The sequence below is a fragment of the Martes martes genome (genome assembly GCF_963455335.1).
Source record: "Martes martes genome assembly, chromosome: 3".
NCBI lineage: Eukaryota > Metazoa > Chordata > Mammalia > Carnivora > Mustelidae > Martes > Martes martes.
The window spans coordinates 147,091,841-147,114,243 of NC_137890.1; the positions used below are offsets into that span (position 1 = coordinate 147,091,841).

At 35.2% G+C, this 22,403-nt stretch overlaps 1 protein-coding gene across 1 annotated transcript in view; it reads right to left on the reverse strand.

The window, feature by feature from the left end:
- Nucleotides 1-22,403, reverse strand: part of RIF1 (replication timing regulatory factor 1) — a 55,764-nt gene that overhangs the window by 20,111 nt on the left and 13,250 nt on the right. Inside the window, exons 9-21 of the mRNA XM_080798149.1 lie at nt 20,026-20,164; nt 17,451-17,602; nt 15,985-16,102; nt 14,967-15,140; nt 14,648-14,758; nt 13,914-13,976; nt 13,557-13,657; nt 11,701-11,787; nt 10,812-10,885; nt 10,220-10,400; nt 8,764-8,871; nt 8,248-8,397; nt 1,625-1,724 (exon numbers count right to left, since the gene is read on the reverse strand). Coding sequence (XP_080654275.1) covers nt 1,625-1,724; nt 8,248-8,397; nt 8,764-8,871; nt 10,220-10,400; nt 10,812-10,885; nt 11,701-11,787; nt 13,557-13,657; nt 13,914-13,976; nt 14,648-14,758; nt 14,967-15,140; nt 15,985-16,102; nt 17,451-17,602; nt 20,026-20,164 — 1,558 coding nt within the window. The remainder of the gene's footprint in view (nt 1-1,624; nt 1,725-8,247; nt 8,398-8,763; nt 8,872-10,219; nt 10,401-10,811; nt 10,886-11,700; nt 11,788-13,556; nt 13,658-13,913; nt 13,977-14,647; nt 14,759-14,966; nt 15,141-15,984; nt 16,103-17,450; nt 17,603-20,025; nt 20,165-22,403) is intronic.

Consider the following 22,403-nt stretch of genomic DNA (forward strand, 5'->3'; position numbering starts at 1 on the left):
ATGCTAAGGCTGAGAAGATAGCCATGAATCACGTGACACATATCCCACACCTGTCTACTCAAGAGGATCCAGGAGCAGTGACATCTTAATAATAATGAACAGATCTCAGTTTCTAAATGCCATCCATCCTCAGCAAAGGAACATCGTTCTTTGGAAATATGGTTCGTTCCAGGCTGAAGGATGAGAAGTACAGGATGAGCCTGATTACCTTATGCCAAAGGGCTCAAAAAATAATGGAAACATGGGACGCCTGGGTGGCTTAGTGGGTTGGGCAGCTGCCTTCGGCTCAGGTCATGATCCCAGAGTCCTGGGATCGAGTCCCAAATCGGGCTCCTTGCTTGGTGGGGAGCCTGCTTCTCCCTCTGCCTCTGCCTACCACTCTGTCTGCCCTTGCTCGCTCGCTCTCTCTCTCTCTAACAAATAAATAAATTAAAAAAAAAAAATAATGGAAACACATGAAATGGTCATACAGGCCAACATGAGCATAAGTATTAATAACAATGAATTATAAAACACTGAATAACAGAGAGCCAGTGATAAAAATAAAATAAGGTAGGGGCACCTGGGTGGCTCAGTCAGTTAAATGGCTGACTCTGGATTTTGGCTCAGGTCATGATCTCAGGATCTTGAGACTGAGCCTCAAGTCCAGCTCTCTCCTCAGCAGAGAGTCTGCTTGAGATTCTCTATACCTTTGGCCCTCCCCTGTTCACACTGGTGCACTCTCTCTCTAAAATAAATAAATAAATCTTAAAAAAAATTATATCAGGGACAAATGAAGCTATAGCTTACATCAGGATGTCATTTGCACCTGAAGTGACTGGTGCCTAGCAGTGCTCAACAGCTACAGAATGATTTTATTTTTTTTAAGGCCCCAAAGTTGGACGTGAACTCATGACCCTGAATGTAGAATGATTTACCATGAAAATATGAGAGAAATATCGGGACAGCTTTTAGAATTAATGTAATTAAAGACAAAGGAGATAAACATTTTGATATAATTCAATATAATCAAATGAAAGGATGTGAACTGTTCTGGTAATCCTCTTAGTGCTTTAGATAAGAAGTATTAATGGATAATAAATTCATGGGTGAAAGTTTGCTTAGAAAAAGGATATTTACATAGTCTTAAAGAACCTGCCACAAAATATTAATTACTCATCAATTAATTAATTACTCATTAGGTACTTACTTATAGTAGAAAACCTGGCAGATACTGTCTTAACCAACTAGTAAGTGTTAACTTCACCAGTAATAAGAACATTCTAACAAACATCAAAGTTTCCTGCCCAAATAATTCCTTGCCTATGATGGAATAAGTAAAATCACTCATATTACACAATCTGTAAATAGAATAATACTGATCTTTCCAGGTTATACAAAGGAAGAAAGATATTTGTGTGTGTTACAGAGACAAAGGCGAGAGATCATAAGCATGTGCAAGAACACGTGAGCTCATAGCATACCAAGGTTATACAACATAGTTGTTTGACAACCACGTATGACATAGTTATACAACATCTAAAGCAGGTAAAATGAGGTCAGAAAAGACATTAGGATTTGATCTCAACAGTTTAGACAGTTGTGTTTATGCAATAGTGGGAGAACAAAGTAAAAAAGTACTTACATTTAACTTTGGGCTGATACTTAATACTGTATGGTGAAAAGTCAATGCAATCAATCATTACAGTAACTATGTGAATGACCCTATCCAAGAACAACGAATTCTAGGAAAGAACAATTAAGTATTTTATTAGAAACTTTCAAATACTGGTGTAGTTTCCAAAAATAGTAAGCATCAACAAAAAATATGACCTTCACTCCCATATATAACATGTAAGGTATATGAATGAAGTATACAGTTATAAATACTTCCTAGTTAACTGCTATGCACAAAGGACCATAATTTTTGTTTCTTGAAAGTTAGGGAAGATAATTCAGTCTTAAGAAGCCCCTAAGACTCAGCATATAAAACTAGTAAATTGAGAATGGAACAGCAAGGTTCTCAATTAGATTCTTTATCAGATTCTTCATGAAAATTTTAGGTGTTCATTAAACCCAGGGATAAAACAAAAAATGAAGTTGCTAAGGTCTGTCATATCCTTTTCCCTCCTCCTCCTTCTGAAATCCAACTGAAATAAAAAATTCACAGAAGCATCAGAGATTTCCTAGAAAAACTTTTTTAAAGGCAGGGAGGGAAGACTAAAAAACAAAACGAAGGAAATCCCAGCACCAATTCCAAAACAGTGAGCTTTCCTAGCAAAACTGAGTAACAGGAGACATACTGAGAGTTCTAAGAAAAAAAATTAATTAAAACAAATATTGAAATCCAAGACTAGAAAACAGATGCACTTTCTTCTCCCCTTATTCTCCATTACTAACCACTTTTCCACTTCACTGGACTAATATTCACATGTCTGCCCCCCAAAGACAACCTCCCCAATGAGTATTATGGGCCAGGAGGAGGAAAAGCAGCAGTGCCCTAGTTAGCTAATGAAAACTATGTGGAAAGTCAGTCCAGATGATAATCTATATTTTCATGTAGAAAAGCTATCAAAAGTTCCAAGTGCTTCCTCCTTGCTCATAATTTCAAAGTAAAGGACACTTCTAACTACAATTTGCTATCAAGACTGGAAAAACAGCTCTCTTTTCAGTTAGGAAATGCATTCCAGCTACCAGTGTCAACCTTGATCAACAAACATGTACAATCCTATCTTCGGTTGCTGGGGTAAAATGGATATTAATATTAAAAAGGGATATAAATATTAAATTTGAATGGATATCCAAATTTGATAGATGAATGTAAGTTTCAAGAGTAGTATCTGAAAGAAGCTAAGGGTTAAAACATATTCCATTTCTTATTCAATATGAAATTAAACATTCTTATTAAAACACTCCCATATTTACTTATATGCTACAAAAGACACAGAAAGGTTAAAACAAAATAAGTAGAGAAATATATACAAAGAAAATCCTAAATCTATAAAATGGAAATATATGTAATAATTACAATAAATGAACTTAGTTAAATACAACATGGATGAACCTTCCAATTGAAACACTGAGCCCAAGACACACAATATGACTTTACTATAAAATTTACTATAAAAGGAACGCTGCTAAACAAATGTACGTAATATACAGGTGTGGGTGTATAGTAAAAATATTTTTAATGAAACAGATTTTCAAAAAGTTAGGACAGTAATTCACTCTTAGGGAGAGGAGGGCATGGTGATTTAAAATGCATAGGGGAGCATCTGAGGTGCTGACAATGCTCCATTAACTGAACTGGGTGATGCCTACAGAAATATTTCTGCATGATAATTTGTCAAACTGAAATGTTTCATGCTATTTTCTTTGTAAGTTCTCAGTAAGTTTAAAAAAAAAAAAGATTACAGACTCTCTAAAAGATGTGAGCATATTGTATCAGTTAATATCAAGTTGGTAAAATCCAAGAAAAAGGCAGCAAAGAGGAACTAATTACTGTGAATTCATAAAGTCACAAAATAAGTAAGACAGTGTAGCATTAAAATACATAATAAACATTTTCAAATACATCAAATTCACAATCAGGGAGACCCTTTATTAAAGCTCTCAGAAACAGGAGGTAGGGGTAAGATGGCAGACTAGGAAGATACCTCATCTCCAAAATACACCTAAGATCACACCCACATCAGTACAAATAATCCAGAAATGACACAAAAACTGGCAGAACATATTCTTCATGGCTGAAGGTAGAAAAGTGGCCACGTGGCAAATAAAAGGAAGGGTAGAGATGAGCTTGGGAATCAAGCTGGCTCACAAAATACTCCCCAGTAGGGAGAGTCACTGCAGGCACAGAGAAGGAAAGCAGCAGACCCTATCCCAGGCACCAGGAAGATAAATCCCTGTAACATTTGGCTCTGTCTGAGGCTCAACACCTGGAACTTTAATAAAATTAGCTGGCTGAGCCAGGACTACCAGCAGAAATTGAGTCCCCCACCTTAAAGGGACAGCAACAAGAATACAAACAGCATACAAACAACCTCATTGAGATACAGCACAGATACAGCAGTCTGAGGAATGCCTGGGGTCCAAGGGAAAGACATTTATAACTAATCCCCAAACAAGTGCTGGAGAAGTAGGGATCTTTAAGAGACTCATCCAAGAACAAAAGCTGGCAGGTGCAATTTCACTCCCCAATGCCCAGGCTAGATACATGGACATGCACACGAACTAGATCGGCATGATACTCTCCGCCTCGCCTGCTAACGGCTTGCCTTGCCCCACACAACAACAAATGTATGAAACACCCTGAAGCACCAGGTTCTAGTGAACAGGGGACACTGTTACTGCAGGGCACTACAGGACCTCTTCTTCATATGGCCACTACTTACAAGAGCAGGAGACATAGCTGACGTTCCTAACACACAGAAATAGATACAGAGAGTTAGATAAAATAAGGAGACAGAGGAATATGTCCCAAATGAAAGAACAGGATAAATCCCAGCAGGAGACCTAAATGAAATGGAGATATGTAATATGCCTGACAGAAAACTGAAAGTTAATGGTCATAAAGATGCTCAATGACTTGACAAGAGACTGGAGGACCTCAGTGAGACCCTGAACAGAGAGAAAACGTAAGGGGCACCTGGTGGTTAAGCATCCAACTCTTTATTTAGGCTCAGGTCATGATCTCAAATTCCAAGTCAAGCTCTCTTGAACTCAGCTCCAAGTCTCCTTGTCTTTCTCCCTCTGCTCCTCCCCCTTTCTCTCAAATTAGTAAATAAAATATTTTTAAAAAAGAGAAAACATAAAAGCCAACCAGAGATGGAAGAACTCAATAACCGAACTAAAAAAAAAATACTAGATGGAATAAATAGTGCACTAGATAAAGCTGAAGACTGGATCAGTGAGTGACCTGGAGGAAAGAGTCATAGAAAGAAATCAAGCTGAACAAAAGGGAAAAAAGTAATAAAAAACAAAAATAGACCATGGAAACTCAGTGACACCACCAAGCAAAAACATCCACCTTATAGTGATCTCAGAAGAAGAGACAGAAAAGGGGGCAGAAAATTTATTTGAAGAAATAGCTGAAGACAGTTATATTCAGAACATTTTGACCTAAAACAGAACACACGTTCTTTTCAAGTACACATGGAATGTTCTCCAGGATGGACATGTTAAGCTACAAAAGAACTCTCAACAAGTTAAAAAAATCAAACTCATACCATGCATCTTTTCCAACCACAACCTTATGAAACTAGCAATCAACCACAAGAAAAAATCTCAAAAGAACACAAATACGTGAAAGTTATAAAATAACATGACACTAAACAATGAATGGGGGAAACAAGAAATCATGACATATGAAATGAAAACACAGTGTTCCAGATGCAGCAAAAGTGGTTCTAAGAGGAAAGTTTATAGCAATATGCACCTACTTTAAGAGGCAAAAAAAACTCCGGAACAACCTAATCTTAAACCTAAAGGAGCAGGAAAAAGAACAAACATGACCCCAAACCAGCAGAAAGAAGGAAATAATAAAAATTAGAGCAGAAACAGAAAAATTAGAGACAAACAAAAAACAGAACTGATCAATATACCAAAGCTGCTTCTCTGAAAAATTCAATGAAACAGATAAACCTTTAGCTAGATTTATGAACCAAAAAAGAGGATTCAAATAAGTAAAATCAGAAATGAAAGAGGATAAACAGGGGCACCTGGCTGCCTTAGCCAGAAGAGCATGTACTCTTGATCTTGGGGTTGTGGGTTTTAGTCCCACCTTGAGTGGAGGGATTACTTAAATAAATATCTTTTTTTCCCTTCTTTTTTTTTTTTTTACAAGTTCAATTACTATAGTAAATATAAGGCTCTTACAGTTACTTATTTCTTCCTGATCAAGCTTTAATACTAGGTGTTGTTGAAGGAATCTGTCCCTTTGAGATTAACAAAGTTATTGGCATAAAATGGTTCATGAAATTCTTCATTATTATTTTTTTAAAGACTTTTCTTCATTTTTAAAAAATTTTCTTATTAACATATAATGTATTATTAGCCCAAGGGGTACAGGTCTGTGAATCGCCAGGTCTTTTTTCATTTAAATCTCATTAACATATAATGTGTTACTGGTTTCAGAGGTAGAGTTCAGTGATTCGTCTTTTTTTTTTTTTTTTAAAGATTTTCTTTATTTGACAGAGATCACAAGTAGGCAGAGAGGCAGGCGAGGGGGGTGGGGGGAAGCAGGTTCCCCAATGAGCAGAGAGCCCGACGCGGGGCTTGATCCCAGGACCCTGGGATCATGACCTGAGCTGAAGGCAGAGGCTTAACTCACTGAGCCACCCAGGCTCCCCATCATCAGTCTTATATAATACCCAGTGCTCATTACACGACATGCCCTCCTTAATGTCCAGCAATAAGAAGCCACCCCATCCCCACACCCCCTCCCCTCCAGCAACCCTGTTTGTTTCCTATGATTATGAATCTCTCTTTTTTTCTTAAAGACTTTATTTACTGAGAGAGAGAGAGAGAGAGAAAGCATGAGGAGGGGAGAAGGTCAGAGGGAGAAGCAGACTCCCCATGGAGCTGGGAGCCCAATGTGGACTCGATCCCAGAACCCCAGGATCATGACCCGAAGGCAGTCGCTTAACCAACTCGAGCCACCCAAGCGCCCCTGATTATGAGTCTCATACGGTGTGTCTCCCTCTCTGATTTCGTCGTTTTATTTTTTCCTCTTTCCCTATGAACGTGTTTCGTTTCTTACATTCCACATACTAGTGAGATCATGTGGTAATTGTCCGACTGATTTACAGAAGTCTTACAAAAAAAAAAGAGAGAAGTAACTAACACCACAGAAATGCAATGGATTATAAGAGATTATGAATATTACATGCCAAGTAATCAGACAACCTAGAAGATACAGATCAATTCCTAAAAACACAACCTCCCAAAACTGATCAGGAAGAAACAAAATCTGAACAGAACGGTTACTAGCAATGCAATTAAATCAGTAATCAAAAACTCCCAACAAACCAAAGTCCAGGATCAGATGGCCTCACAGATGAATTCTACCGAACATTTAAAGAAGTTACTAACTATTCTTCTCAAACTATTCCAAAAAACAGAACCAACCAATGCCAAACAAAATCTAAAGCGTACTTCATAAAACTTGACAGATTCTAAATTTCTTCCAGAAGAGAACAAAGACGAAAACATAACCAAGACAATATATAAAAGATGAAAACTATGGTTGCACATTCTCCCTAAAGTCACTCAACAAATTTAACTATGTACCAGATAAAGTCCAGGGATACAAATCAACACAGAATGTCCCTAACCTCATGGAGTGTTGGTTAAGAATGTAATGAAGTACACAAATGATTCTGATATAAGCCAAATTATATTAAGTAATGTAATGAAGTACACAAATAATTCTGATATAAGCCAAAAAGGAAAACAAGGTGTCATGATAGATATTAACAAATGTAATTAAATAAGATCCCCTGGGGAATGAAGCATTAAGCCTTATAGGCAGTTGTAAGCAGTTAAGATTTTTATTCTAAGTATTACTGAAGTTTTTTCAGTGATAAGATCTGATTTACATTTTTAAAGTCACTCTGAAATTCTATCATATCAAAATGTAACAATCAAAACTGTGCTAATATTTTTGAAAAGCTATTATAATTATAAATGCATTAAAAAAAGTGAAAAGACAAATTTCTAGCTCTTGATAGATAGCCTCAAGAGCTAACAGTGATAACCACTATCAAAAAGTTTTCATCTTTCTAGATGAGAAAAATATGCTTCAATAATAGAACTCAAGTGTCAAGAATACTGTATTCATGTACATATGTAAATTATTTGTGTAAATACAAAAAGAGATCTATTCTAGAATAATACATACCAAATAAAAGTATTTGCCTCTTAATAAAGGAATGAAATGAGACCACTTTTTTAGGTCTACAAACTTCCAAAGGATTGCCTTTAAAGATTTAAGATATAGATATGAGAAAAGTTGGCTCCTCCTGCAATGGCACGGGCAGATATGCAACACAGTAATAAAAGTACAGGACTATTCAGGGTCCTGAAACACAGACCTCAGAGTCATGTAGACCAAAGACATAGAACTGTTTTGCAATACTGCTACTTGTTTTATATTATTAGCCACCTATAAACTAGAAGCCTTCTAAATGACAGTTCACAAATGTTATCTCAATTTATTTGAAAAGTATTCTTCAAATACAACCAAGGTCAGTACTGGGATAAACTCACTGAAAAGCCTGAATCTTCTAAACTGGACATTATCTTGGAAGAAAGTTCCTCACAGCACAAATTCTCTTCTGCAGTTGCTACCAAAGCAGCACAGCGGGCAAATGCTCTATATAATTCTGACCAAGTTCTAAGTAAGGTCTTCATAGTAGCCTAAAAATAACAATAAAAAAGAAAATTTAAAAATGTGTATCTACATATCAAACACCCAACAGAGTATATTTTAAAAGCCACTGTAACATTTATGGTGTCACAGAAGAGACTAGGGTAGAGTAATAAATTTGCCTCCCCCAGAGAATTTTATTTGAAGACTGTAACAATGCCACAATACAAGCAATTATCAAAAGTTAAGAGGAATTTCTGTCTTCCTTCACCATTTTCCCTTACCCTAAGCTGATTAAAAATCATAAGGTAATCTCATTGCAGGGAAAATTACTGTAGGAATTTATTATAAAGGATGAAAGAGCATTTTCAGAAAATATGTAAATTCCTTAAGTAAAAAATCTGATATTGCCTTACCACTGGAAATTTCTGTACTGAAAAAATATGGTTTATTGGTAAAGTCAATGCACCATATATGGCACTAAAATTATGTTCTAAGGCATCACCTTGATTCACTTCATTGGTCTGAAACAAGAAAAATAATGAAAAAGTTAGACAAATTACCATCTAATTCTAGTCCTGTGTAGTACAATCTTATTATCTATAGTGAGGTAGATTCAGTGTGGAGATGTTCAAGAGGTGGTGAACTCCTAACTCCTGTAACTATGAATATGACCTTAGTTGGCAACAGGGACTTTGCAGATATAATCAAGTTAAAATAAAGGCATACTGGATTAGGGTAGGCCCTAATCCAATAGTCAGTGTTCCTAAAAGTAAAGTGGGATTTGGTCAGACAAAAAAGACAGGTAAAACTGCCATGCGAAGACCGAGGGAGAGATTAGTGATGTGTCTATAACCCTAGGAACAATCAAGAATTTCCAGAAACAAAGACAGTTAAGTGAGAGGAACAGAACAATTCTTCCTCAGGGCTTCAGGAGAAGCCACGCCTATCAATATTCTGGGATCTAGAGATATAAAAGAATAAATCCTTATGTTTTAAGGTGTCTCATGGTAATCTATTACAGCAACACTGAGAAACAATGCATGGTGTTTAAGGCCTACAAAAGAATCCCAGAGAGAACTCAAATTCTTTTACTATACAAAGAAGGTAGGATTCAAGCAAAACTTATGAAAAAGACCTGCTATCCTTCAAACAGCAAGGAATTATTTAGGAATGTAAACTTTTTTCTTTCAGAGGACCGTTTAAATGATGTGCTGAACTTAGCAGTGAAAACAATGGTGACCACTATCCATAATAAATTCTCTGGAGTCTTCATTTCATTTGAGAATTATAGCAAAATATTTCCAGAAAATAATTCCATTTAAAGACTGCTAAAGCAAATAATCAACTATTAATACTGACAAAAGTTGAGCTCCACACCTTGCCAATAATGTCATATCAGTAAGTATTTAAATGTAAGGGTTATTAGTCAATTCAATAGATTACTGGTTTAGAGACTACTCTATGGCTTTGAGGTATTCACCAACTGATTTACCCATGGAATCTGAAGAACATACAGTCTAGTCAAGATAACCATTATTATTCCTCATAGTACAAAGACTGAAAAAACTCAAAATATAAATATGAAAAGTTGTATTATAACATATTGGGAGTCTTCTGGTTTTATAATCACTATTGGAAAAAAGGGAGCTGATTCGCCCCCCTTAAATTATATTTTCTCAATTACGCAGAAATGCAATGAAATCAACTAATATAAAAAAGTAAGAAAAAAAATAAATTAATCCCACAGAAAAAAAATTTAACATTTTCTATTCGAGTTCAAACTTCTTTTATTTCCCCATGTGCTCTAACAAGAAAAAAAGGAAAATGTTCCTTAAGCTTTAGGGGAAACATGTAGCACTTATGTCATACCTGATTTATCAATTCAGTTAATGGGGTAACTATAATACTCCACATTCTCCAGAGATGCTCCTTGTTTTGCAACAGCTTTGCGTTTTGATTAATAACATTTAAAACAGAGTCACTGAAAGCTAGTGGTGAAGTTGGACCGGAAAGGACACAGCCAACAAGTGTTTCCAGATTGAGAAAAAACCTGAAGAAAAAAATCGAGCCACGCATTATCCAGCATTTTCTGCCAAAATATGTTATGCTATTACAAAATTCTAAAAATAACTGACAAGAAATGATAAAAGTCTCACTTTGGTTTTTAAATTTAAAAAATGATATAGCATATAACTCAAAAAGAATCTCATTCATCTGGGGCACCTGGGTGGCTCAGTTGGTTAAAGCATCTGCCTTTGGCTCGAGTCATGATCCCAGGTCCTAGAATCTAGCTCCACATTGGGCTCCCTGCTCAGCAGGGGCAAGTCTGCCCCTCCCTCTCCTTCCCCCTGCTCATGCTTTCTGTCTCTCTCTCTCTAATATATAAATAAAATCTTTAAAAAAAACCCCTCATTAATCAAATAACTTTTCCAATATAAACAAAAAGACTAGTTTAAATTACCTCTCATCTTCTACACCATATTCCAAGAGATTATTGTTAAAAATTAACTGAATTAAGAACAAAGCAGGAGTTCCCTGAAGAAAGATGGGAGATTGCAGTCAATCTTCTTGTTACACCAGTTTTCTACAATCAATTATGTAAAATGATCCTTTTACGCTAAAGAAATTTAACTTTTGATATTACTTAGAATATGACACAATGGTAGCAAATACACTTCTATAAACTGCACACAAAAATTACTAACTAGTATATTTTACAAACAGTTATTCCATCTACACGAGCAACTGAGGAATGGTATATTCCAAATACAAAAAGAACACTAAAACTTGCTGGACCAATAAATACCTACATCCTGTAAATATTATATATATTTCACTATAATTAAGGAACTGTTACTATGCTTCCAAATTTTTTAATAGTAAAGGGACGCCTGGGTGGCTCAGTTGGTTAGGCTGCTGCCTTGGGCTCAGGTCGTGATCCTAGGGTCCTGGGATCGAGTCCCGCATCGGGCTCCTGGCTCAAGGGAGCCTGCTTCTCTATCCGCCTCTACCTGCTTGTTCTCTCTCTCTCTGACAAATAAATAAATAAATGAAATATTTAAAAAAAAAAAAAAAAAATTTTTTAATAGTAAATTTTACTATTTAAAAATAGTACCACTATTACTATGTATAAACAAATAGAAAACTTTCCCTGCTAGAATTTTTTGTGTAATTCAGAAAAATAGTTCCATTAATAGTGTCGCATTTAACTCCTTGTTTTTCTCTTTAACATAATCAGCATTTCCAAAATTTCACAATCTATGTTTCACTATGTTAAGGGAAAAAAAAAATCTCATGGAACTTTATCTTTTGGCTAATTTTAATCATAGCATTACATTTAAGATACTTGCATTAAGAATATCCATATTAGCAACCTGATATGCTGGTGAACCTAATACTTTCTGGGGCAGTCCTTTAATTGTAATTTCCATGAGGACCTAAGAAAAATAAAAAGTTTTGTTGTATATTAGCCATAAAAATACTTTACTTAGTAAAAATCTAGTACTGTTAGTTACATTTTTAATTTAACAATTTATCGTTAAGTAATGCTCATTCATTTATGATTCTCTGTTCGAGAAGTTCAAATACAACAATATTTATATATAAATGTGAATTTATTTACATTAGTTTTAAAACTACAAACGCAGAAACACAAAAAAAATAAAATGACAAAGTCCTATATCTTCAGGGAAAACCACGTTTATCACTTTGTGGAGTTCATTTTTCTAGACCTTCTAAATTTCCATATATTTAAGTACACAGAGAAACAAAACTTCCTGGGCTAGCTATCATACATATATCCTTTTACAGCATTAATGACATACTGTGAGATACTCTGGAACTGCCCTTCATCTAACTCTGTAGGAGTTTTCACATCAATATATGGAGACATTCTTAACTGCTGTATGAATGTGCACAGTCTATTCAAACATTCTTCTATTAATAGCCCTTGAGGTTATTTTTTTAATACTGCAAAAAAGATATTCTGCAATGAATTATGTCCTCACTAGTGTAAGAGGAAAGTGTATTTCAAAGCACAACTAACTAGAAGCTGGGTCTAAAGACACATCTCTCAAATATTAGAGTCTATCAAACTGCCATTCAATATTATACTGGTATTAATTTGAACTACGTAAGTGACATGGTATGATGGAAAAGGTTATGTTAGTTAAAATATGCTTCTCCTTTCATACTCTCATCTGAATCAGACACTAATGATAATACTAAATAGCATTTGCAGACACATTTATTTTGTTTCTGACCCATTGTGCACTGCACGTATAAACCTAATTATGTAAAACTATTACTATCCTTCCTCTACAAAAGGTAAGAGAGTAGAAAAACTGACCAAGTTCACACAGCTAATAAACAACTGGGTGGGGAAATTCAATCTAGTCTGCTCCAGAGCCCTTGCTATTAACCACTGTGATCTACCGCCACAGTAGATAGCCCAGTACATAGACTCAGAAGGAATTTAAGTACAGTACAGTTTACTCCGTCTGCAGTTATCTTGGGAGACTCACTATTATAAAAAGTATATCCAATTTGTTTTTTCATTCTCCACTACATAGGATAAAAAAGGTCTTTAATGCCAAAGTCATTAACTTGGTTAAACAGAGTTCATTTAAGTTGCAAATTCTTAGGTATTTTCTTAAATGTACAAAATAACTATTAGTGGAGCTCAGCAATCTTATACAATTAGTGTTCTGAGTTCCCTCAGTTCTCGTTTCATATCCTTTACCTCATTTTCTCTGTATGGCTCCTTCCCATGACAGGAAGATTTTTGTATTGCTGGTATACTCATTTACTTTATTGAGGTTTCAAATGACTCCAAAGTTGATGAAACAACACTTATTACAGGGCAAAATTGCTGATAAAACAATAAAAAATTTTAAAATCTGATCTGGGGGCACCCGGGTGGCTCAGTCAGTTAAGCATCTGATTCTTGGTTTCAGCTCAGGTCATGATCTCAAGCCCTGCGTGGGGATCCATACTTAGCGTTGAGTCGGCTAGAGATTCTTTCCCCCTCCTTCTCCCTCCCACCCTGTTTCTCCCTTGGCTTATGCTGAGTGCATGCTCTTTCTGTCTCTAAAATAAATAAAAAAATCTTAAAAGAAAAAGAAGCCTGGTCTGTTTAAGCATCTCCAACAAAAAAATTCAATTTGGTTATGATTTTTGAATTCCACCACATAATCATTATCCTTACCAGTGTTTTTGACGCAGGAAATACTTCTGACTTCACTATGCTTTCTAAAGATTTTAATAACAGGGTCAAAACTTCAGAACCTGGTCTCTCTTTTTTGTTACCTATCAAAAAAACAAAAGGAAGAAAGTAGTTCTAAATATGCAAGTATTTTAAGGATGAAAATATAATATTTTTAGGGATAAAAACATATATTTAGCTAAGAAACATTCATTTTCCAAATATCTATCAAACAGCTTTATTTGAAAGTCTGGAAGCTATACACTTCAAAAACTGACTTTAAAATAAATTTTATGTACAAAAGCCAAACAAAAATTCATTGGGTGCTAGAAAAATCATTTGATCAGTTACAGCAGTTACCTGATTCAATAACTGACTTCATCAAGCTGATCAGCTCCTTCCAAATAGCATTGACAACTGCATCTGCCAAACAAAACAAAACAAACTTTAGAATGCAATGGATAGTACTATAAAGGCTTATCCTTATATCCTTACACTAAGTAAGTTGAGCAATACTTAAGACTATAATTCCCATAATATTTAACCCTTTAATCAGTTTATGAAACACTATCACAACAAAGACATATTTTTTCAAACTATAATCTATTAACATTGGGCCCTGTAACTTAAGGGTAATTATTTTCTTTCTTTTCTGTTGTCTGCATTTTCTTTACTGAATACCTTTTGCTTCTGAGACAAGAGGAAAAAACAAAGATTCGAAAGGACACCTGAAGGCCCCTAGAAAAAAATTTCCCAGTTAAATAGCAAACTATTTCACTTTTCAAATTTCGTCTAAATATTTGATAGGCTATCAAACACAGGAGTTTAAGTATAGATGCTGGCGCCATTGAGCCCAGGTTTCAATCATGGCTCCACCGCTAACTGTGACTATGCACAAGTTACTAACTTCTCTGTACAATACAGTTTCTTCATATGAAAAATGGACTAATAGAGAAGGTTACTGTGAGAACTAAATGATTTAAATGTAAAGTTCTTCGAGCACAATCTGGTCAAAAGAGAGCACTATATAAATATTTGCTATTTTATTTTTTCTTTTTAAGCGTAGGTTTAAATAAAAATTTTCTCTTATTTACCAGAAGCATCTTTTCCAACTGCAACAAAGCTATCATGAACAGCAGTGATGAGCATATTTGCATGTTTAGAAAAAAAAGAAGAGCTGCTGATTAACGCATGTTCGAGTGGCTCTAAAAAAGAAAAAGGACAATTATGCCAAACCCGAGCTTTATGAAATAAACATCTCAATAAAAAATCTTAGGTGGTCTGACGTGTTTTCTATTAAAGAGATTTATATTTATTTCATACATAATTATTTCATACAAAATTACACAAAATTTTGGCTTTCTTCTCACCCTAATGCACTCTTGCCCTGAACTGTTTTAAAAAATTAAATACCTAAGCTCAGTACGAGTTTGTTTTGCTTTGCAAAACTCAAGACCTCTGGACCCAACAAAAAATGAAGCAGCATTTCAAGTCCCAAAAGTTGAATAGAGGGGATTGTGGCCATTCCACCAAAATTTGAACTTAAGTTCATTCGGGGAGTTACAGGAGTTCCATATGGGGAAGCACCTAAAAAAACAAAACAGAACAAAACAAAACAAAACAAAAATAGGTAAGTTATATTAACTTAACTACCCAAGTGAACATATTTTATTAACTTCATTTCAATGAAATGTATTTTTAAAAGTAAACAGTGTTTGTCAATCAGAAGTTGAATTTTTGCTTAAAGCCCACAACAGAGTTCCTAATTATCTTATTAGGTTAAACACAAGATTACTGTCACACACCATTTAAATGAAGATAGCTATCACGCATTAATACATACTTTGAAATAATATGCAGGCATCCCTGACAAATATAAAAATCTGACTAGAATAGCTAACATAAAATTTAAAAACCCAGCAAATAATTTTCTTCCAATGGTATGTAAACTAAGTCACTTTTTTATAAAAGATTTTGTTTGTTTGTTTGAGGGGGAGCGGCAGAGAGAGAGAATCTCAAATAAATGCTGGGCAGAGATCCTGAGATCATGACCAGAGAGGAAATCAAGAATAGACACTTAACTGACAGAGCCACCCAGGCACCCGCCAAGCCACTTTTTTTTTAAACATCCGTTAAAATCTGTTTGTTTGTTTGTTTTTTTAAATAAAAGCCCTAAGATTCTGGTTCTGAAACAAACAGAAGAGTCATCTGTAATACATCTCATATGTATAGTGGAAAAATACCCTTCTTTTCCCAACTACAACCATGCAATTACAACAGTAACACAGAGAAAACAGTAAGTATAGAATGAACTTTGTGATTAGGGAGCCAAAATTATGAAGCGCTTCATTTTATGTGAACTGAGCAAAGGCTTCATTCAAGCCCTCTTTAAAAACAGGAAAACAAAAACCCAAGTATGTCAACGTCTTACCTTTGTGTATAGGAGTTATAGGATTTAAACCTGGAGAAGCAGCTACACGAGATGAAGTGCCTTGAGGTGAAGCATTAGAATCGATGCTTATTGTACTTTGAATCAGAGGCACGCACACCTATTGGGGTTAAAAACAAAAAAAGGGAAACTATCTCTAAACTACCTAATTACCATATTTTTAAAAAGTCTTGCATGATGTAGTTATATTTAAGAAGTACTCTAAGTTCTTTTGATACGTTGAAACCTCCTGGCTGTTTGGATGCACTGGGTAAAAACTAAAACTGGAAAAGTAAAAATTTTTATTACAACTTTATTTGCCCTACAAATGCGTACTATCTATAAATTTCAGTTCTAAATTCCAGATGGGAAATATACACATAAACAATACCCAAATTTTAAGGCTGTCGGTACAGACTCATTTTAACTTTTTAAAAATGCACCCTAAAAAAAAAAAAAAAAAAAGAACTAAGGGAACCTCAAGCTCATTTCTAAGATCATTCCAGTACCAATCCTATCTATACCAATGAATGTGTGGCGCAACTGGGTAAGATTAGCCTACTCAGGACCTCATAATGGTAGAATCTATGATAAATATGTTCCCATTACATATTACCATTAATGCCCAATTCCAATTAATTTATGCTGTTAAGCTTAAAAGAAGGCCTTAATACATTAATTAAGAATTTAAAACTTGCTAAAAATTCTAGTATATTGTAAAACACAATTTCCAATAATATACTCACTGCTGTGCAATTATGTATACAGACCAAAAGACAAGGACTACAGATTTAAAAAGAAGATATATCCCAAATACCAGATAAACAATAACGAAGTGCAAAAAAAAGAAATTAAAATTATCAGAGCTATCCTTTTCTACTCACTGTATAAAAATACAGAAACCGAGGATGGGATTAACTGCAAAATCAAGGAAGTATATATAGATATGTCTAAATGCCAGCAAGGATATCAAAATCTAAAAAAAAATGATAATATTTATATGAAAATTTTCATGTATTTATATGAAAAAATTTAATACTGAAAAGTTATGCTGGGATTAAATTATTTACCACTATGTAGTCTAAGAAGTAAGAGAGAAAAAATAAGAACTGATCCAACTTTTTATCAACCTAGTGTCAAATTTGATTTCTATTTCAGTAATATTGATTTTACACTCAATTACATTCTAAATCCTATGAAATTTCTTTTTCAAAAAATCTCTCAAAATGCCTTTTGAATAAGAATAGATATTTGAGTGGTTGCTGGTTGAGAAAGCTTTAGAAGCTCCATTTCACACAACTAGAGGATATCTTTTGAGGAAAATAAACTCAAGTTCTGTGTTAGGAAAATAAGACCTTTCATACAGTGTGCTCTGCTAACACAACAAATGGAACACTGAAAGATTATATCGTTAAGAATCTAAGAATGCATTAGAACACACCAAGCATTATACTGAACGCTTTCATTACCTGTTCAAAATTAGCCGGAAGGTGAGGTCCAAGTCTCATCAGCAGATACCACCAGACTTCTAGCTTTGTTAGTGCTAGAGTTTCTGTTCTCACGTGGATGGAACTCAAAGGCTGCATTAACAACTTCAGTCTTTTTGCACTGCATAGTATTTCTTAAAAGAAAATAAACACATAGGTAAAAACATAAAAGCTGAAGACTAAATTTTAAGAATAAGTATGTAAGTCTCCTTTATCACTCCAAGAGAAAAGATTTAAAAAAAATTTAAATCAGCTGTTCTTATTATACCTCAACTTTTTAATGTGACAAAGTCTTCAGTACAACTAGACTACATGTAATAATTATTACATACTGTGTGTGCCAGGGACGATTTTCCTACCGAGGTACATTTGGCAATGTCTACAAAATCTCAGGTCTAACAACCTGAGAGCCCGTGGTACAGAGGAGGCTGCTGGTATCTAGTGGGTTGCACCTAAGGATACTGCTAAACTTCCTTCAATACACAGGGCAATCCTCCACAACAAGCTATCCGGCCTAATATTGAGTTTAACAACTAGGAATACATAAAATAAGATGCCCTGTGCTCAAGTAACTTATCAAAAAGACTTAAAGGATTTTGAAACATTCGTCAAGCTATGTATTTGGTGGCATGGCATTAATGTTTCTGACAGCTACTGTGCCATTTATCTTTCACAATTAACATTTCTATAAAGAAAATAAAGTCAAATCACTGTGGGAACAAATTCTCTAATCTTTTTTGAACTCCTACTCTATGAGAGGAGCTCCACAATAATATCCCTACAGCAGAAATTGCCAACTGCCATTATTTTTTAGATACAAGACCCTCTTTCACTCAGAGCAATGACAGATACCCAATTTTTTATTTATCTAGTCTCCCATTTAGCCATTCTACCCAATGAGATTTAAGGGGAAGTGTATGTGGAATTTCCAGAAGGCTCTAGAGATAAATGGCTCATCTGAAAACAAGTTCCTTTCTGCTCTTCTGCCTTTTCTCCTTCCTGTATCTGCAAGTAAGCATACTAATGATGACAGAAACAACAAGCATCTGATTCCTTAAGATTTCCTGGATCCATAATACTAGGGATGGACTCTTTAAGTTCTGGACTTATTTCAAATCAGATAGCATTTTAATTATCTTCTTTAAGTCATGACTACTTTATGCTTTAGTCCAGGTTAGTCCAGAACATCAACTTGCATTACCAGTTCATAAACAACAAAAGTAACATTTACAATTAAAATTTGTGCCTGGCAATGCACTTTCATCAATACTTTCAATGAAATCATGGTTAATGAAAATAATCACCTTACAAAACACACTAAAAAAGGGAAGAGAGGATTATTAATTGTCTGTGGCAGAGAAAAAATACTTGATGAAATCAGTATTAGCAGATCTTATAAACATATAGTATTGAGGGATGCCTGGGTGGCTCAATGGGTTAAAGCCTCTGACCTCAGCTCAGGTCATGATCCCAGAGTCCTGGGATCGAGCCCCGCATTGGGGCTCCCTGCTCAGCAAGGAGCCTGCCTCCCCCATCCCCCCTGCCTGCCTCTGTCTACTTGTGATCTCTGTCAAATAAATAAATAAAATCTTCAAAAAACAAAAACAGTACTGATTATATCTAAGATTAACTACCCAATTAAATAGCCATTCCTAATGATCTACTTTTGGGCTATATACGCCTTCTCATATATACAGTTGACCTTTGAACATGGGTTTGAATTGCATGTGTCCACTTATACAGACTTTTTTTTATATAGTACAATATTATAAATGTATTTTCTCTTCCTTATGATTTTCCTAACATTTCTCTAGCTTACTTTATTGTAGAACTAGAGTATATAGTACATGTAACATACAAATTATGGGTTAATTGACTGTTTATGTTACTGGTTTCTGGTCAACAGTGGGCTATTTGTAGTGAAATTTGAGGGGAGTGAAAAGTTACATGCAATGGGATGTTGGCATCCCTAACCCTCCCACTGTTCAAGGGTCAACTATATATCAAACACCTCCACTAGACAATACGAAGATAAAGTTATGATAAATCAAAAGGAATCATTTGTATATATTAATAGTAAAAACCCACTTTAGGCACTATTCTAAAGGTCCTGTGAGAAAAAAGTTTACCAGTCACGTTTCACAGCTATCACGATTGTTTCCTATCATCTACTCGCTATGTGATCTTTGATAAATTACTTAATCTCTCTAAAATAGTGATAATACTTAGTATTTCAGATCTATTGTGATGATTACAATAGAGGTACTCAAAAGTGCTCAACTAAGTGCTGGAATATACTAAAAAAGCCACAAATGGTATCTGTCACTTTGCTCAATTTTTGAAATAGTTTAAAACAAACTTCCTATCAGTGATTTTCAGTAATGCCTAGGCTTTCTAATTCTATTTTTAGTTATAAGTTTATTCCCTTAAAATAAAATAAAAAATATTCAATAGGTTAAGTTTCAGTACAAAGTCCAAAAAATCAGAATGGCTTTGTTCTTTTCATCTTGAGTAAAATCCACAGAAAAATAAAAATTTTAACATATTATTTACTTACCTGGATTCAAAGCAAAATTATCTATTAAACTCTTCCAAGCAATAAAAGCTATTTTTTTAATCATGGGAGCTCCACTACGAAATCCTAGTTCTTCCAGCTGTAATAGAGAATTAATGAAACTCCCACTTCGATGCAACGTCTAAAAAGGAAAAATCATAACAAAGTTATTTACCTGCCTAAAACAACATATAGGCACTATTATTTTTCACTTATCTAATTCATTCAGTGTTAGCTATGTAAAGTCTTAAAATCAAGATTACAAAATATAATGCTCCATGAATTAAATAATGCACAAAACAGAACATTTCTAAAACATTAGAGAAAACTAGGAGGATAACTCCCAAATTTTACCAGAGTACCAAAAAAATGGTATCCATATGAAAAATTAGTATTTAAGAAAAAAGGGAAAAACGGACAAATGACAAGTAAACAATGCATCACAAGGAAACATTAAAAAAATGAAACATTAACAACTGTAGCTTTAAATCACATATACACTGAACAGCATATAAACATTAATATAAAATAACTTGCTTAGAAAATCAAAGAATCCATAAGAAAGCTACTAGAGCTAATAAATTCAGCAAGCAACTGTGGAGGATACAAGACCAACACACAAAAATCAGCTGTGCTTCTACACAACAACAACTAACAATCTGAAAAGGAAATTAAGTAAAAAGCAATTCGATTTACAATAGCACCTAAAAGAAATACTTAGGAATAAATCTAATCAAGGTGAAAGGCTTGTACACTAAAAGCTACAAAATACTGCTGAAAAACATTTAAAAAGACCTGAATAAATAGAAAACCATTCCACATTCAAGTATAGAAAGTTATTTTTTTTAAGATTTTATTTATTTATTTGACAGAGAGAGAGAGATCACAAGTAGGCAGAGAGGCAGGCAGGGAAAGAGGGGGAAGCAGGCTCCCCGCTGAGCAGAGCCCCCCGATGCGGGGCTTGATCCCAGAACCCTGAGATCATGACCCGAGCTGAAGGCAGAGGGTTAACCCACTGAGCCGTGCAGGTGCCCTAGTACAGAAAGTTTTAATACCATTAAAATGTCAATACAACACAGAGCAATCTACAGATTCAACACAATCTCTGTTGAAAGTACAGCAGCCATGGGGCGCCTGGGTGGCTCAGTCCTTGGGTGGGGGGGGGGGGTCTGCCTTCAGCTCAGATCATGATCCCAGAGTCCTGTGATTGAACCCCCTCATTGGGCTTCCTACTCAGCGGGAAGCCTGCTTCTCCCTCTCCCCTTGCTTGTGTTCTCTCTCTTGCTGTGTCTCTGTCAAACAGATAGATAAAATCTTAAAAAAAAAAAAAAAGGTACAGCAGCCTTTTCACAAAAAAAGAAAAGCCAATCTTCAAATTCATTATGGAATTGCAAAGAGCCCCAAAACAGCCAAATCAATTCCGAAATAGATTTGGAGAACTCACACCTCTTGCCTTCCAAACTTACTTCAAAACTGAAGTAATTAAAACATATGGTAATGGCATAAGGATAACATATAGACCAATGAAATAGAAAACCCTAAAATAAACCTTTACATATGCTGTCAATTGGTTTTTTTCTTCTTTCTTTATCTGGGGGTAGGGGAGATCGGGGAGTCTCAAGCAGACTCTGCACTGAATGTAGAATCCCATGCTGGGCTCCATTTCATGACCCTGAGATCATGACCCAGGAAAAAATCAAGAGTTGGACACTTAACTAACTGTGCCACCCAAGCACCCCTGCTGCCAACTGATTTTTTCTTTTTTTTTAAGATTTTATATATTCACAGGGCGCCTGGGAGGCTCAGTGGGTTAAAGCCTCTGCCTTCGGGCTCTCTGCTCGGCAGGGAGCCTGCATCCCTTCCTCTCTCTGCCTGCCTCTCTGTCTCCTTGTAATCCCTGTCTGTCAAATAAATAAATAAAAAATCTTAAAAAAAAAAAAGATTTTATGTATTTATGAGACAGAAAGAGACAGAGGCAGAGAGAGCAGGCTCCCTGTGGAGCAGGGAGCCCAGCGTAGAACTTGATCCCAGGAACCTAGGATCATGACTTGAGCCAAAAGCAAACGCTTAACCTACTGAGCCACCCAGGTACCCCTTATTTTTCAACAAGGATGCCAAGACCATCCGTTATATAGAGACCATTCTTTTCAACAAACGGTGCTGCCAAATTCAATACCCACATGCAAAAGAATGAAAACTGGACCCTTGCCTTACACCATATACAAAAATTAACTCAAAGATTAAAAACTTATGAGAACTAGAACTCTAAAAATCCTACAATAACACAGAGGGGAAAAAAGAATCATGACATGGGATTTGACAACAACTTCATGGCTGTGACACCAAAAGCACAGGCAATGAAAGAAAAAATCTAATTTATA